At 36.1% G+C, this 18,395-nt stretch overlaps 1 protein-coding gene across 4 annotated transcripts in view; it reads right to left on the bottom strand.

Moving 5' to 3' along the window:
- The window catches only part of DDHD1 (DDHD domain containing 1), a 146,218-nt gene that overhangs the window by 36,535 nt on the left and 91,288 nt on the right, over window positions 1-18,395 (bottom strand). For all 4 annotated transcript variants that reach the window (XM_043983522.1, XM_043983520.1, XM_043983519.1 and 1 more), the window contains 3 exons: window positions 18,200-18,306; window positions 5,489-5,751; window positions 4,760-4,835 (listed from right to left, as the gene is read on the bottom strand). In XM_043983522.1, coding sequence (XP_043839457.1) covers window positions 4,760-4,835; window positions 5,489-5,751; window positions 18,200-18,306 — 446 coding nt within the window. The remainder of the gene's footprint in view (window positions 1-4,759; window positions 4,836-5,488; window positions 5,752-18,199; window positions 18,307-18,395) is intronic.

Here is an 18,395-nt window from a genome sequence, read left to right on the forward strand (position 1 = left end):
ACATGTAAGCTATACATCATTTATTACACAAACAAGTATAAAGTTGATGGGAGAGCTCCTAATTTCATGTACAGGTGATTTTTCTATGTGCTTCAGGAGAGTGAGCTGAAGACCAACTCAGTTGGATGACTAGCCCTTGGGGAGCTATAATATATAACTTTTGGGGAAGAATACCTCCCTTATTCCAAGGAGGGCTTGAAAGGATAAAAAAGAAGCAGGCATGATGCATAGGCCATTCTAACTCATTAGTCAAGAGCATATTATCCCTTACATGCAAATGTCCATAAATGAGCAGATAAGAGCAAGTTACAGTGGAGAGGTTTTGTGTCAGCCTATGTACATGAAAAAACCTGCTTCTGGGGGACTGCTTCTATGCAGGTATCAAAAAGATTTTACCCCCAGGGAAGCTTCTGAGTGTATGGTAATAGTGATGCTCAAATAAGAATGAGGAGGCATCCACGATTGAGCATTGATTGACAAGAAGATGTTGAGTAGAGGGTGGCAACATGATGTAATGGAAAGAACAAGGGTTTGGATGTAATGAAAAGAACAAGGGTTTGGAATCAAGAGGACCTGAGTCTGAATCCATACTTCTGCTACTGATAACTTGTGAAATTTAGGTTAAGTGACTTGTCCAATCTTGACCATAGCTTCTTCATCTATGTAAACTGAGGAAGTTGACAATGTGCTCTCAAAGACTCTTTCTATTTCTAAATCCTAAGTTACTAGAATGCTATGAAAAAATGGTCACTCCATTAGAATAGTAAAATAACTTTCCTATGAGTGGCTTATATACTATTACATACTATTTCATGCTTAGGTCTAAGTGTCATTGGTATAGAATTATTGTAGGATTTTGGGGCCTTTGTGTTACTTAAAGCTATTTTATGCTGAATATAAAGATGCACTGTTTTCCTTTAAAAGGACATGGAGAAGGGGGCAGCTAGATGGCGCAGTGGTTAAAGCACCGGCCCTGGATTCAGGAGTACCTGAGTTCAAATCTGGCCTCAGACACTTGACACTTACTAGCTGTGTGACTCTGGGCAAGTCGCTTAACCCCCATTGCCTGCCCCTGCCAAAAAAAGGACATGGAGAATAACAAGAATTCTAAGTTGTTCTCAGGTTTTTATAAACCAGATTTTGGGGAAAAAATTACAGCCCAAGTTTGAAATAATGGGGTATATACTTAGAGAGCCGAGATGAATAGTATTCTCTTTTGGATAGTTTAGTCTTTCTTCTTTTACTTGTAATTTTCCTACACTTGTAAAATTTAGTTCAATTTGATTTAGTTACATAAATCATTTATGGTACATGTATCTGTGTATGAACTCATAAAAAATAAGAGTAGTCACACAGTGGAGAGAGAGACAGACTTGAAGTTAGGGAGAACTAGATTTAAGCCCCACCTCTTACACACAAATGTCTGTCCATCCAACTGATGGAAAACATGTCTTCTTTAACCACTTGTTTTTTTCCCATGTGAATGGTTAAATTCTTTTGCATGGTTATAGATTTTGTCAAGGAAGTTCTGCAATGTTTTGGACCTTGATGTAATAAGTAAAATGTTATCTGCAAACAAGAGCATCTAGTGGACCTTATTTTTTTTTTTTAGTGAGGCAATTGGGGTTAAGTGACTTGCCCAGGGTCACACAGCTAGTAAGTGTTAAGTGTCTGAGGCCGGATTTGAACTCAGGTACTCCTGACTCCAGGGCCAGTGCTCTATCCACTGTGCCACCTAGCTGCCCCCTCCACCTAGCTGCCCCGTCTAGTGGACCTTATTAACAGGAAATTCCTTTTCAATTTTATGCACTGGAATTCCTCTATGACAACGGGAAACATCTACCTGAGGTGAATACACATCTCCTACATGCCTCACTTGATATTTTTGTTGTTGTTGTTGGTGGTGGTGAGGCAATTGGGGTTATGACTTGCCCAAGGTCACACAGCTAGTAAGTGTTAAGTGTCTGAGGCCAGATTTGAACCCAGGTACTCCTGAATCCAGGGCCTGTGCTTTATCCACTGAGCCATCTAGCTGCCCCTCACTTGATATTTATACTCATTGGGTAGCTAGAAGAGGCTGCCTTTGTTTTTATATAATTTAAAATGATTTTGGTGTAGAATGGGAGATACTTTGTTGGAAGAAAGTTTTTAGGCAACATTTTGCTCCACTGAATCAAATGCTTTTCTATAATGAACAAATAAATAATAAGCACAGCAGGATCCAGTCTTCATTAGATCTTTTAGACAATTATGGGATTGTAAAGATATGGTCCACTGTGGAATATAATTTGCAAAAGGCTACTTCTACTAATAGAAAATTATTAAGATGGGAAAATAGAAGAATAGGTCAGTAGTTGCTGCTATTTTCTTGGTTCTTTTTTTTCTGTATTCACAAAGTCTAAGATTTTTTCCAACATTTCTTTGATATCTTCCATTCAGATACTTTGTAAATCTATTCCTCAATGCCCTCACTATGGTGTCAATTCCACCAGAGGCCTCTCATATATTTGGTCTAATCCGCCTGTTTTTCTCATCTTTGATAACTTTTGGATATTGAGTCCAAGTGAGATGGCTATACTCTTCTTGTATAATAAAAAAACTTTATCATATAAATCTTTCAGATCTTTTCTGCTTTTGTTGTTTGTTATTTTCCTTCCATTTCATCTTTAACTGCCTTTATATGGCTTTTCCCACCAAGCTTTTTTGAAATTGGTTTTTACCACAGAAACCATCAGTTTAATATGAACATTCTATCACTGAAACAAAATAGTATCTGAGGAACTGGAAACAAGTATCATACAGAGAACAATGGGGAGGTATGTGGGGGTGTGTGGGGTGAGCAGACTATACCATCGAACCAATGAAGAATTTTTAAAGAAAAGGAGTAAAAGATGTAATCAGGAAAATATGATAGGCACAGAAGATAGGATGGTAGGTTGATATGTAGAGTGTTTCACTGATAGCCTTACAATATCAGGAGAAAGTAACAAGGCCTCCAGGATGTTGGGGAAGAATTTCTCTAATAAATTTAGGGGAGGAAGAAAGTCACATAAGATGGGAAGGAATGAAGGTTGAATCTTCATTCCTGGAACTACCAAACTGATGAGGTTACAGATCCATTTGAATATACCAACTGTTCTGATTAGGTTAGGTTTGAATTGTTTCAGTTCCAGGGGATATATTTTTCTCATTTTTATTCTTCTATCTTTGTATTAATTTTTATTTTTGTTCTAACAAGTTGGTAGTCTGACTACATACAGAAAACTAATTTAGGAATGATTCTATCAGTATCAGTTAATATGTATAAATTTTATTTTTTTAGGTAATGCAATAGCATTGTCATTGTCCAGTGCTCAGCCGTCAGTGCTTGTCATGTCCAATGCTTCTCTTCTCAAAAAAGTATTTACCACATAAAGATGTGAAATTGATTAATCTCTAAGTTTTGGGTCTCTCTTTTTAGTTGATCCACATCCTCTAAAATATGTCTCATTTTTGTATTCAAGCTATCTACTATTAAAGTCTATGTTGATAAATTTGGCAGGTCATTATCAGACTTTTCATAAAACAAAAACCTCTTCATTCTCTGCAATCGATATATTGTTGTATTATCTGACAGTGGCCTTTTGGCAAGTACTTCTGCATTACACAATAAAATCAACTCTGCCAACTCCTTTATTTCTCTCTCTGAGAATGAATTGTGGATCATCTCTAGCTGCTAGTTCTTTTTGTTTGTTTCTTTGGTTTTGTTCTGGCTTCATTTAAAGAGAGAATGTCAAGACTGTTAAGATTCAGTTCCTTCAGTGGTATGTCCATTTGTTGGTTACTGGTCACAGATATCACATTCAGAATTCACGTTTAAACATGATCTAGGGGCAGCTAGGCGGCGCAGTGGATAAAGCACTGGCCCTGGATTCAGGAATACCTGAGTTCAAATCTAGCCTCAGACACTTGACACTTACTAGCTGTGTGACCCCGGGCAAGTCACTTAACCCCCATTGCCCCGCAAAAAAAAAAAATTAGACATGATCTAAAAACGATGTGATCTTCTGCCCCTTCCTTCTTTATTTCAAGTGGTCCTCAGAAAGTGGATGGTTTACTGCCTGGCTCATACTTGTAACATTTTCAGTTTTGTAGAAATTTAAGGCAGGCAACCTGCTTCCTGTGCTAGGCACAGGAAGAGGGAGAATAGCACCTGTAAAGACATGGTGATCAAGTTCAGAGTAAGAAGCAGAGCGAAGAGGGGAATGAAGGATGGTCAGCCTAGGCCCCTCTCAAAGATGGAGGTTTCAGAAAGAACTTAGCAAGGGGAATAAGGATAAAGTCAAGTTGAGGGAAGTTCCAGGATATGGAAAATCCAAGGTTATCCCCACATTCAGAGGGTTCCATAGCAGGACTTTGTGGAGGGAAGTTATATCTACCTTAGGTAAATCTATACAGGTACAACAGTGTCTTATAATTTTTTTATTCCTTTCCACCCAATATACCTAACACAATGGCATATAGGAGGTACTCTAAAAAATGTTTATTGAATGAAAAAAAAAGATTAGTTTGTAGTCCTTCAGAACATATGATGATGGTGGGCATAAATAACCCCGAAGCATTAGCATTAACAGAACCCAAGATGAGTGACTTTGCCATAAATAACTGAGTTGAAGTAGAACTGACTATATATTCTCAGCTCTAATTTTGTTACATGTGAAATGATATTTAAAAAACCACACTAAAATGAACAATACAAATTTTATATTTCTTTACATACCTTAAATTTTAAGGCAGGTGTTTGTGTTATAGTTGATGTCTTCAATCCTTGCAATCTTTCTTCTATTTCTTTCAACCTATGAAATTTTATATGACATACATTTTAAAACCTTCACAAATGTAATATGATACATTTGTTTATAATTCATGAACAAGATTTGGTCTTACTACTCTATATAATTTCTTAACTTAAAAATTTATTGTTTCTAAATTCTAGCTTCTTAAACTATGCATCACAACTCCATATGAAGTTGCATAACCGAATGTGAGGGTAGCAAAAAAAATTGGCAACAGTAAAAGGTTATGTATACCTATTTTATATACCTATATATCTGGGGTTGTGTAAAAATTTCTTGGGGCAAAATGAAGTCACTAGTGGAAAAAGTTTAAGAAGTACTACTCTAAACACTCCTTAAACACTCATATTTTCATTAAAAGGTTTCAAATTTAAAACCTATGCCATTAAAGTTCCTACATAGAAACTAGAAACTAACTCAGTAAAACATTAAGGTAAAAACCAAGGAAGAAAAAGTAGGGTGATGACAAATGAATTTATTATAAACATAAAGAAATTGATATTTTATATACGTAAAATTTAATTGTAATTATCTTTACAATGCCAATTTCAAGTTGAGTAATTTTTGGAAAAAAATTCCTCAAAGAGAATAGCTACTCTTCAATGAGTGCTTTAGCAGGTTCTAAAGAAATGCTATTATTATTATTACTTTACCGCTGCTTAGTTAGATAGAATTCATTCAGGAGATGCCGTTCTTCATAGCTCATCCATCGTTCATCAGGTAGCTCACTTTCCTTCTGCATCAGCTGTTCATAAAGTCGAACAGGATTCCAGCCAGTCATTATGTCATAGGTGATTACACATCCTAAAGAATGTGACACTATTGAGACTTTACCCCCCTTTTCTTCAAAGTCTGGATTCCGAGAACAGAAAAGTGAATATAATCGATTCAGCTCCTGTTGAAGGCCTTTAACTAGCTGTTTGAAATAAGAAAGAAATCCTATGTTAGTTTTAACACTGATTTTAATTTTTGTTTTTAATCTTCTTTGTAATAAGAAAATAACGAACAAACATCAAGAACATAATGCCATCCAAACACATGAGACTAATGACAATTATCTCCAACATAAATTCAATTTTAAAAATTAAAAAGAGGGGGCAACTAGGTGGCACAGTGGATAGAGCACCGGCCCTGGATTTGGGAGGACCCGAGTTCAAATCCGGCCTCAGACACTTGGCTCTTACTAGCTGTGTGACCCTGGGCAAGTCACTTAACCCCAATTACCTCACCAAAAAAAAAATAAATAAATAAAATAAAAAGAAAACAAAATACCATTATAAAGCCAATTAAAATGATATCATGCTTTACACTGTGGTATCAAAGCTGATATTCTTTAATGCAAAGGAAGATAATAAAACTTAGAAATCATAATCAGGCTATCTGGAGTATTACAGCTTTTCAAAATAATTTTATCTATATTCCAGTAATAATTCCACATTGTTTTTATTTACTGTCAGAAGGAAAACTCTTATATGTATCCCTAATTATAATTTTTCCCCCTGAAACTTTAATTCCAATTTCAATTCAAATATTTACTAAATGCCTATTATGTGCAAGGTGCTATAATGAAAATACAAAGACAAAAATGAAATCATCCTTGCCTTCAAGGATATTGAAGAAGCTTAAAATATACAACAAAAAAGTTTTAAAAAAGGCTGTAGTTAAAAAACCACAGTGTTAAAAGTAATACATCTAAATTGAGTTACTTTTTGAGTTTTTGAAAACACTGATATCATGCAAAAACCTATTGGTTTTGGTTTTGGTTTTGGTTTAGGCTACTTAAGGTTTGGGAGCATAAAAATGAGGGGGGAAAATTGTATATTATTTCTGAAAAGTAGATTTAAAAAAAAACTTGAAAGATTAAATTCTTAGATATACTATTCCTTTTCACCATCCATATGTTGAGGATCTATGATTTTTGTTTTGTTTTGTTTTTTTCTTTTTTGTGGGGCAATGGGGGTTAAGTGACTTGCCCAAGGTCACACAACTAGTAAGTGTCAAATGTCTGAGGCCGGATTTGAACTCAGGTACTCCTGAATCCAGGGCCAGTGCTTTATCCACTGCGCCACCTAGCTGCCCCCAAGGATCTATGATTTTGTCCACTTCTTCATATGGAAAATGTCAAACTCCCCAGTGTGCTTGAACCAGATTAAAATGTAATGGGGGGGGGCAGCTAGATGGCGCAGTGGATAAGCACCGGCCCTGGATTCAGGAGTACCTGAGTTCAAATCCGACTTCAGACACTTACTAGCTGTGTGACCCTGGGCAATTGCCTCACCAAAAAAAAAAAAATTTAATTGGGGGGCAGCTAGGTGGCACAGTGGATAAAGCACTGGCCCTGGATTCAGGAAGACCTGAGTTCAAATCCATCGTCAGACACTTGACACTTACTAGCTGTGTGACCCTGGGCAAGTCATTTAACCCTCATTGCCCCACAAAAAAAATGTAATTAGAAAATGTTTAGCAAAATAAGTAAAAATACAGCAAAGAAAATGTTATTTTGTCGTTTTCTCTGTTTCTATTTGAGTTGTCTTTCTACATGGTTTTCAAGAGTTCCTATATAAAAAAATTCACCCAGCAACCAGCCCATCTGAACTTAGCTGAGCTAACATATATAGTCTGACTCTTATACTTGAAGATTTTTATGGTAGATCTGCCAGACCTTGAATTATACTGGCATAGCCTTCAAGATTTCAAAGTCAACTCCATGCCATGGTGTGACAGGAGAGGAAGCTCTTAATGTAGTCATAATGGAGGGCTGGTCTAACTAATAAGCGTTTTTAAAATTTTCATATATGAAGTTAGTAGAGGAAACACTTCATAGTTGGCAGAACTCTACTTTCATTCATGGAAAAGTGCAAAAAATATTTACGTGTACAAATGCTTCATTAATCTCTGTGGTAATAAAACTTTCCCTCACAACTTCTGTAATATTTAATTAGGGTAAGGTGCTGTTGTTTTTTTCTCCCCAAATCCTATTTTGAAAGCAATGGACTTCTGAGATTATGCCCTTATCACAGAGGAACTGACTTTCTGCTTGTATTCCATCTCCCCCCCCAGCCCCCCGCTGTTCTTGAAAACTCACAAGAAAGGAAATTCCTCTCCTAATATAGATCAGTAACTTCTAACTTACTGTCTTAAAGAGTTAATTGATAAGTGACTATCTCAGAGTTTCCTGAATCTGAGGCCACCTAAGTTTACATGCCAATAAACTTTCCAGGAAGGGAAAATTTAATTTCTGACTTATTTTAGGATTGTGCATACATTACAAATGATTTTAATAACACTTATCTCTCTTTCTACAAAATAATACAACAGAAAAGGAGAATTATCTCTACAACTCTATCAATTATCATTGACTCTGGGACTTCTTCCTGGTCACTGGGCAGTTTAGATGCAGAGAGATGTTCTTTTTCTTCTTCTAAAATGAATTTTGCTGAAACTCTCATATTTTGATTACCCTATCATATCCACCAAGTTGGAAAAAATAATTAGAAACAACAAAAATCCATACTGGTAAAACTGTAGTATGAATATGTGTAAATGTATTTATTACTGGTAAAACTGCAAAAGCATTGAATCTTTCTGTAGAACACTGGTGGTACATACTTATCAATAAACAAACAAGGAATAAGTACCTTTACTATATATCAGGCACTGGATACACAAATAAAATGAATGAAATAATCCCAAGGCAAGGAGATTACATTTTAATGGGTAAACAAGTACAAATAAACGAACACATAGAATAAATATTAGTAAATACAAAGTAGTCAAACAGAAGATAGCTTGAGAAGGAGGGTACTAGAATTTGAGGGGATCAGGAAAAATTACATGTAGAAGGTAGTACTTGAGCTGCATCTTCAAGGAAAAGAATTATATGACATGGGGGTGAGTAAGAAGAGCATTCCAGCATTATTATTAAAGAAAGAACAGAAAAATAGAAAGTTAGCCAGTGTCGCTATCTCACAAACATCAAATGAGTTCACTTTAAATAGGGGGGAAACTACTTTTGATATCTTGTCTTTCAAAGGTCCTTACTAGCTTTGAAATCCTTCCACAAGGCGTTCCTTGGCACAGTAGGAAATATAGCTACAATATAACACCTCTCATATTCCTTCTAATTTACTACTCAGACCCTTCATTTTTTGTTCATGACAGATTTATAATGAAAGACTGAGTAGTCTATGATGCACTTAAAAATAAGACAGTGTGATATCAATTTATTTCTTTCTTCCTTTAGATTACACAGTATTTCTCAAGTGAAAAAAAAAACACCAAAATAAAATAGATTATTAAGTAACGATAAAAAAAGAAAAGCATTCCAGGCATAGAAAATGGTCAATGTAAAGGCATAGGAATAGGAGACAGAATCTCATGTATAGAGGAATAGGAAAAAATCCAGTCTGGGGACATCATGTGATATGAGAGTAGAGAGTAATCTACAATAAAAATGGAGGGATAGGGTGGGGCCATATTACGAAGTACTTTAAATGGAAACAGAGGTGTTTATATATTTTTTATTTTAGTAAAATTTTTTTTTTGGTGAGGCAATTGGGGTTAAGTGACTTGCCCAGGGTCACACAGCTAGTAAGAGCCAAGTGTCTGAGTCTGGGTTTGAACTCAGGTCCTTCTGATTCTAGGGCTGGTGCTTTATCCACTGCACCACCTAGCTGCCCCATTTTAGTAACATTTTAAAAAAAGTGTTGAATTCCAAATTCTATCCCTCTTCCCCTCCTTAAGGTGGTAAGCAATCAGATACAGGCTATACATGTACAATTATGTAAATCATTACCATATTAGTCATTTTGTATAAAAAGACTTGAATACAAAAAAAAAATGAAAGAAAGTGAAAAACAGCATGCTTCAGTCTATGTTCAATCAATACCAGTGCTTTCTTTGGAGGTGGATAGTATGCTTCCTCATTAGTCCTCTGGGATTGTCTTGGATCATTGTATTGCTGAGAGTAGTTAAGTCATTCACTGAACAATATTGCTGTTATTGTGCACAACATTCTCCTGATTCTGCTTATTTCACTATACATTAGTTCATATAAGTCTTTCTAGGTCTTTCTGAAATCATCCTGCTTGTCATTTCTTATAGCACAATAATATTCCATTACAACCATATATTACAACTTGTTTAGCCATTCCCCAATTGATGAGCATCCCTTTCTGACTTCTGATTCTTAGCTGAGGTGTTTATATTTGATCCTAGAGGTAACAGGAAGCTACAGGAGTTGAATGAGTAGAGGAGAGGTCAGATCTGTACTTAGGGGTAGGACACAAAATATACTATAGAGGTTGAAATAGTAAAATGTGCCAAGTTAGGAGTGTGTTAGAGTGAAAGAGAATAAGAAGTTGGAAATAATGTCAAGGGGGCAGCTAGGTGGTGCAGTGGATAGAGCACCGGTCCTGGAGTCAGGAGTACCTGAGTTCAAATCCAGCCTCAGACACTTAACACTTACTAGCTGTGTGACCCTGGGCAAGTCACTTAACCCCAATTGCCTCACTAAAAAAAAAAAAATAATAATAATAATAAAAAAGAAATAATGTCAAGGTTACAAATCTGGGAGGACTGGAATAATAGTGGCACCTTTAAGAAAAGTAAGAAAAAGGCGGCAGGGAGAGAGAAGATGTCTGGAAGTAAAGATAATATGTTTTGTTTTGGGCACGTTGAGATGTTTCCAGGTCAACAAGTTTGAAATGTTCAAATGGCAAAAGATAATGTGCAACCGAAGTTCAAGGGAATGCATGTGAATTAAATGCATAGAAATGATAACTAAATCCATGGGAGCTGATGAGGTTACCAAAAGAGTATATAGGGGGAAGAAAAAAAAGCCTAGGAAAAAACCTCTGATAACACTCACAGATGGGGAGCGGGATATGGATGATGAAACAGCAAAGGAGACTGAAAAGGATTGATCAGATAGGCAGGAAGACAATTGGGAGAGAGTAAGGTCACAAAATTCCAGAATAGAGAGAACAATCTGGAGAATAAAATGGTGTCAAATGAAGCAGATAGGTAGAGAAATGTGAAAACTGGAAAAAATATTAGAAGTTTTCCATAGTATCATTATATGTCTTTGCAAAAAAGTCCCACCCATAGAGGAATGATTAGCCAGTGTGATATAGTAAAATAATGGAATACTAGAATACAAGTAAGACTGTTATGTCTGAGGAAAATTATATAAAGACATATGGAAAATAGCCCAGCTCTGGACCTGAGCATCAGGGAACCAAAGATAGGAAAGAGAATGGCAAGAGTAAGAAAGTAGAACCTTGGGATATACAACCAATTAGTGGGCATGATATGAATAATCATCCAGCAAAAGAGATTGAGAAATAGTCAGGAAGAAAAGCATGAGATGATGTCGCAAAAATTCAGAGGAAAGATTAATAAAAAGACTATCAGATGTGGCAATTAAGAGATCTCCTGCAACTTTGGAGAAAGAAGTTCCAGTTAAGTGATGAGTTTGGAATCCAGACTGCAAAGGGAGAAGCTGTGGAGGCCCCTATTGCAGATGGCTATTTCAAAAAGTTCAGCTGAGAAAGGGAGTAGAAATATAGCATAACAGTTATCAGGGTACTCTTTAGTAAGGAAGACTTAGGCGTGTTTGTAAAAGAAGCAAGTAGTAATTGGGAGGAAATTGAAGACTAGAAAGAGGGATAATAATGAGGGTAACTGAACGAGCAGTTAGCTAAATATCCCATGTAACTATAATTTGCAAGAGCATGTGCTATTCTACATTGGTAAGAGGAAGTTCCTGATAGGTCTAGTAATAAGGAAAAAAAACCCTTTTTATTTAAGCTAGCAATTAAAAAACAAACCACTAATTAATTTCACTGATTTCTTTTCTTTGTTACCCTTCATCAATCAAGGCAACTTATTCTAGGTTATATTTTATGCATTTTCCCCAAAGAAACACAATATAACTACTGTAAAACTACTATAGAACCTATCCATATGCATAAAAACATTTCTAAGGAGAATATGTATTCAAAATTCCATTTCAAGATGCCAAGATCACATCTCCCCATCTTACTTCTATTATCTAGGACTCTCCCAGCCTGTGATGGCTCTGGTCACTTGGATTAGATCTCCCAATGGGGGTAAAGTCAGTCTGTCAATAAGCATTTATTAAATGCTTGTAGTAATTCCTGGGGATACAAGAAAGGCAAAAAGACAATCCCTACTCTTGAGGAGCTCACAATCTAATGAGACAACACACAAATTCCCCACTCCAATTCATCTCCCACTCAGCTGCCAAAATGATCTTCAAATGTAGGTCTGACGTCATGTCAAACCCTTATTCAGACACCAACAGCTACCTACTGTCTACAGGACCAAATACAAAATCTTCTGTTTGGTATTCAAAGCCCTTCATAAATTTACTCTGCTTTGCTCCCACATCAGTCACCTTACACCTAACTGCCCCCTCCCCAGCAAATCCTCTTCGATCCAGTGACAGTGACCTCCTTAATGTTGTTCTTTTTTTTTTTTTACATATAAGGTATTTTATTTTTTCCGTTACATGTAAAGATAGTTCTCAACTTTTGTTTATACAAGCTTTACAATTTCAGATTTTTCTCCCTCCCTCCCCTCCCTCTCCCCTCCCCTAGACAGCAGGTAATCTGATATAGGTTATATCTATATATCATATACATATAGATAGATAGATATATACATACACATATATATATGTACACATAACAACATTAATCCTATTTCTGCATTAATCCTGTTACAAGAGAAAAAATCAGAGCAGTGATGCAAAAACCTCAAAATAGAAAAAAAAAACAACAGCACCCAAAACAAAAGAAATAGTATGGTTCAATCAGCATCTATACTCCACAGTTCTTTTTTTTTCTTCTTGGATTTGGAGATCCTCTTCTATCATGAGTTCCCTGGAACTCTTCTGTACCATTGCATTGGTGAGAAGAATATAGTCCATCACTTAATGTTGTTCTACAGACAAGACACTTCATCTCTTGGCTCCAGGTATTTTCCCTGGCTGTCTCTCACGTCTGGAATGCTCTCCTTCCTCCTCGCTTCCTCTGCTTTGTTCAAGTCCCAGCTAAAATTCCATCTTCTACAGGAAAACTTTCCTAAGCCCTCTTAATTCAGGTGTCTTCCCTCTTTTAATGATTTTATTTGCGTGTCTCCCTCCCTACTCCCTCCATGAGTTGCTTGAGGTCAGGGATTATCTTTGGTCTCATTTTGTAAGCCCAGAGTTTAGCACAGTGCCTGGCACAAAGCTGGTGTTGAATAAATGTTTCCTAACTGCCTGAAAGGCAATATGGTATAGTAACAAGAGTGCTGGAGACAAGGGTTCAAATCCTGGCTTTGATGTATACTGTGTGACCCCAAGCAAGGTAGCATACTAGAGCTAATAGGAAAGATAATTCTTACAGTATTTACTTCACAGGTTGTTGTGATGTAAGTACTGTGCATACTTGAAAGTACTATATAAAATGTGAGTTGTTAATATTACAGAAAGGAAACATTTCTAGAGATTTGCAGCCATTTGTGAAAGGAGAGAGTAGTAAGTTTTTCCTCATTTCACTTCCTTAAAAATTTACTTTTTAAGTCAGTCTCTTACTTTAGAAATATAAAATATAGAATCTAAGAGTTAAAGACACCGAGAGGGCATCTATTTCAACTCATACATACTTAAACAACAACTGTTTCTACAACATACATAGATAAATGGTCATCTAGCATTTCTCAGAAGTCCCCCAGGAAGGCGGAACTGCCTACCTCCCAAGAAAGCCCATTCCACTTCTGGATAGCTGTAGGTTAGGATGTTTTTCCTTATATTAAACCAAAGTGCAAGCAGCTTCCACCTATTAATCCTGGGATCAAGCAAAATGTCTAATCCATTTTTCAGGATTTTCATCCCACTGCTCCAGCAAATTGTCCCTTCTATCATCCTGATGCCCTTGTTTGTCTTCAGTCTCTTTGTCTCCTAGCTGCTTCCCTACTGCCTGAAAACATTCCATATTTCCTGTATCCTAAAAAAAAAAAAAATTGATCCACTACCTATCACTACCTATCTTCCTACAGTTCTTATCTCTTTTGTCACTAAAGTGAAAAGAATGTTTATAATTAATGCCTCTAACTCTCTTTCCAACTCTGCAGACTGGCAGTCTGGCTTCTGAAATCATTCAAGTGGAACTGCTCTCTCTCTCAAATGACCAATGCTTTCTTAATCTCCAATTCTAATGGTCTATTTTCACTTCTCATCTTTCTTGACCTCTCTGTAGCCTTTGACACTATTGATCACCCTCTTCTCCTTTTCTCTCAAGGTTTTCATGACACTGCTCTTTTCCGGGTTTTCCTCCTATCTATCTGACCACTCTTCAGTTTCCTTTGCTTAATTTTTATCTGGGTCATAGACCCAGGGGTGACCGCCAAGGCTCTGTCCTAGGTACTTTTCCTCTTTTCCCTTATACTGATTCATCTGCTGATCTCATGACCTAGCAGTGCTTCAGTGAATCTTAGATCTATTTGTCCAACCTCTCTTCTGAACCACAGTCCTGATGCGATGCCTATTTATTTAACTTCTTGAACTAGATATCCCACAAATATCTGAAATTCAAAATGTCCAAAACTGAATTCATTTCCCCCCAAAACCCTTCCCTCTTCCAAATTATTTATTGTTGCCAAGGGCACTACCATTAGTAAAATCACCCAGGCTTGAAACCTAGGTACCATCTTCAATCCTTCATTCAACATCCCATATCCAATCTATTGCCATATTATGTCAAATTCTATTTTTGCAACATTGGGCAAAAAATAAAATCTTTCTGTACTCAAATAGCTTGCTAGCTAGTTTACCTGCCTAAAATCTCTCCTCACTCTAGTCCACATTCCACTCAGTTATCAAAGTGATCTTCCAATTGAACACATCTCCTTCAGGATTTGAAGCTCTTCTTGAAACGTGTCCCTTTCTCGCTTTTCCAAGATTCTTACAACTTATGCTCCTCAACAGACTTTGTGATCCAGTGACACTGGCCTCTCTGCTATTCCTCAAATATAGAGCTCAAATTTGACCTCAGATACCAGCTGTATGAACCTGGACTCTGGGCATATCATTTAACCTCTGCCTAAGTTTCTTCAAATGTAAAATGGGGATAATAACAGCATCTCCTTAACTTAGCTCTTGAGTTGTGGTGGAGATCAAATAAGAGATCTGTAAAGTGCTCAGCACAATGCCTGTCATGTAGGAGGTGGCATATAAAAATGTTTATCCCTTATTACACTGCAAGCTTGAGAGCAGAGGCTGCTTTTTGCCTTTTTTTTTTGGGGGGGGGGTGTTATTCACAGTTCCTAGCAAGTACTTTATAATACTTGCTGATTTGACTTCAGCAAAGTCAAATCCTTTCACAAAATTAAAGACAATTATATTCTCCTTAAATCTTTTCAAAGCTAAATAACCTTAGTTCCTTCTACCAATCCTTATATGCCATGAGCACCAATGCTCTGGATGTTCATCAATTTATTCCATTTCACCAATGAAATTTCACCAGGGTGGGATTTCCTTCAACAGATACAAAAATGTCTAAGACATTTATTAAGTCCCAGGAACTGAACTGTGACTAAGAGGTTAAATAGCTTCCCAGGGTCACATAGCTAGGAAGTTTTCTAAGTAAAGCTTGTATCCATGTTTTCTAACTCCAAATCCACTGAAATATATTATTGTCCACCCCACATCTTGTCCCTAGTAACAGTTATGAGAAACTGAAATTCTTTGCTAAAATCTATGGAAATATATTTACAGTATTCCTTTGAATTGTCTGGTAACCCTATCCAAACAAAAGGTATAGATTATTGTTATATGTTCTTAATGTAGTCATGATGGTCTATAAAGGATCAGTGTTTTCTTCTCTCTCTCTCTCTCTTTCTTGAAAATGCTCACTAATCATTCTTTATTAAAATGCTCTAGGAAATTCCTAGGAGTTAAAGGTGAGCTCACTAACTTACATTTTGTAGATTCTGCTCTCTTACCTGAGATAATAATTTATTACTTTATATATAAAATCATGCTTATATTAATTTTAAAGTATGATTTATGCAATTACAAATGTACAAACCAAAGTTGCCTTAAATATTTTAATTTCTTTTGGATATGGAGCTGAAGTTTAAGGATGTTAGTACTTTTATTTTTGACCAGTTTTTAATAATTAGACAAAAAACTTGATTAGAATTAAGTGACATCTATGTTACTGCTGGATAGGTAAAAAAAAAGGAGCCCCCAAGCCCCAGAAGTATTGAATTTTTCTTTCTCTCATGAAAGGGGCAGTATACCATAGAGGCATATTAATAATAGTTAACAACTCATATTTATAAAGCATTTTAAGGTTTGAAAAGAAAAAATATATCTTGTGACATATACTATCATTAGTCATTGTACTATTTTTAGGCAGTTTTTAAAGAGGCTTCATATCAACAGAAAAAGTAGCAACAATATAGATTAGATACTTTCATGGTTTTATAGATTTTAAAACTAGAAGAGATTTAGTGCGATTCCTTCATTTTATAGATCAGTAAAATACATTCTAAAAAGGAGTTCACAGGCTTTACCAGATTGTCAAAGAGGTCCGTGACACAAAAAAGATTGAGAACCTCTGTATTAAATAAAATTAACTAAGAGGTTCTATGGAGTTCACTTAAACTAGGAACTTAATTTTACTTACATGTAGTTTGGCTGACTATACTGAACTTTATCTCCTTTTAGTTTCTCTGTTTAGTTGTAATTAAGTGGCCAAAAAAGGGGAGAAAACCCCTCAAACAAACAAGCATTTAACAAAACAAAAAAATTGTAAGATTTAAGATCATAATATTTGGAGTTTGGAAGTGAGATATACCCCACCTTTTAGATAGATATATAACTTCTTTACAGTTACAGATTGTAAAGGCTTGAATCAGTCTTTCCTCTCACACAGGATAGACTGTAAATGCTCTCATATGGAATAGATTGTAACTACTTTGTCTTTTCATACATTAAGCATTCTCCTAAAGTCTGTGGTTAGGATGGACCAATCAGGGTCAAGGTCAGAGCTCCCAAAATAGCTACACTGGAATGCTCTGGACCAATCAGTACTGGTAGAATAAGAAGTAAAAGCAAAACCCTGATAACAATCTGCAAAGTTGACCAAATGACTTACAAGTGGCATAAATGTGTAATAACTAGGCCCAAGATGGCCTCCTCTAAATTTTCTGGGTGAGTTTCCTACTGCCACAATGTGAAGTTATGAGGTTATGTAGCCTAGCAATGGTGATATGGGGAATCAATAGATGAGAAGACAATACTATAATTAATAGTATTTATGCTGCTTTAACCTCTTGGGGACTCTTTTTGTATACATACTCTTAAGCCTTGTATGTCATATAAATACCAGATTCTGGTTCTGTTCTAGGACCCAAAGACGGGTCCTAGACCGGAGACCAGCTTTATTGTGAGACAGGAGACCTCTCTCAATAAACCTATTTTCTTCAGCTTGGAGACTTTGGTTTTTCTTCATCTAACCCTGCGACTTAGAAATTTTTGCAACAGAAGGGACTTTAGGGATTGTATAGAACAATCTTCATATTTTATAGATTAAGGAAATGAAGCCCAAAGAGATTAAAATTGCTTTCCAAAGTCAGTAAATAGCACAAAGAAGCAACATTCTTGGTCTTCTCCCTCCTCTCTGAATAAATATATTTTTTCAGTTTGGGGAAAGGGGCAGCTAGGTGGCGCAATGGATAAAGCACCAGCCTTGGATTCAGAAGGACCTGAGTTCAAATCTGACCTCAGACACTTGACATTTACTAGCTGTGTGACCCTGGGCAAGTCACTTAACCCCAATTGCCTCACAAAAACCCAAAAACAAACAAAAAAAGAATGCTATGTATAAAGATGGAGGTCAGGTTTCAAATACTCAAGACCATATTTTTCAATTCTAATTAGAGATACAATTAGATTATAAGAGCAACTAGTGGCATCATAGTCAGTGCTAGAACTTTGTAAGGTAGGAAGATCTGGGTTCAAATTTTGCCTCTGATACCTCAATTTCCTCAACTATAAAATGAGGGTGTTAGATTAAATGGTCTCCAAGACCCCATTCAGTTCTAAATTCATAACCCTCTGATTTTTTTCTTTAGTTCCTTATTTTTCAAGAGAGATTTATATACAGAACAAGCTGAGAGTACTTGAAAAATATGGATTCTAAGGTAAAGGATAAAGTGCATCACCACATTAAGGGTAACTTATTAATAGGTGAATCCCTCTCTTTTAAGTGTTAAACCTGCATTAAAATTCTCAATAATGGTTTGTCACTATTCGGTAACAGCAAAGAACAATATATCAAAATACTTACTTCATCTCTATAAAGTGGACTAGTATAATACATTATGTCCATTGCACTGCTGTTCAACATATCCCTTAAGCCTCGTACTTTATCAGGAGTAATAGAATCAACAGTGTCTGTAAATAAAGATAAAGACCAAGTTAAACATTCAAAAACCTTAATATATAGAAATAAAACATGTATGTCGTTAAAACAAAACCACACA

The sequence above is a fragment of the Dromiciops gliroides genome, chromosome 2 (assembly GCF_019393635.1).
Source record: "Dromiciops gliroides isolate mDroGli1 chromosome 2, mDroGli1.pri, whole genome shotgun sequence".
Classification (NCBI taxonomy): domain Eukaryota; kingdom Metazoa; phylum Chordata; class Mammalia; order Microbiotheria; family Microbiotheriidae; genus Dromiciops; species Dromiciops gliroides.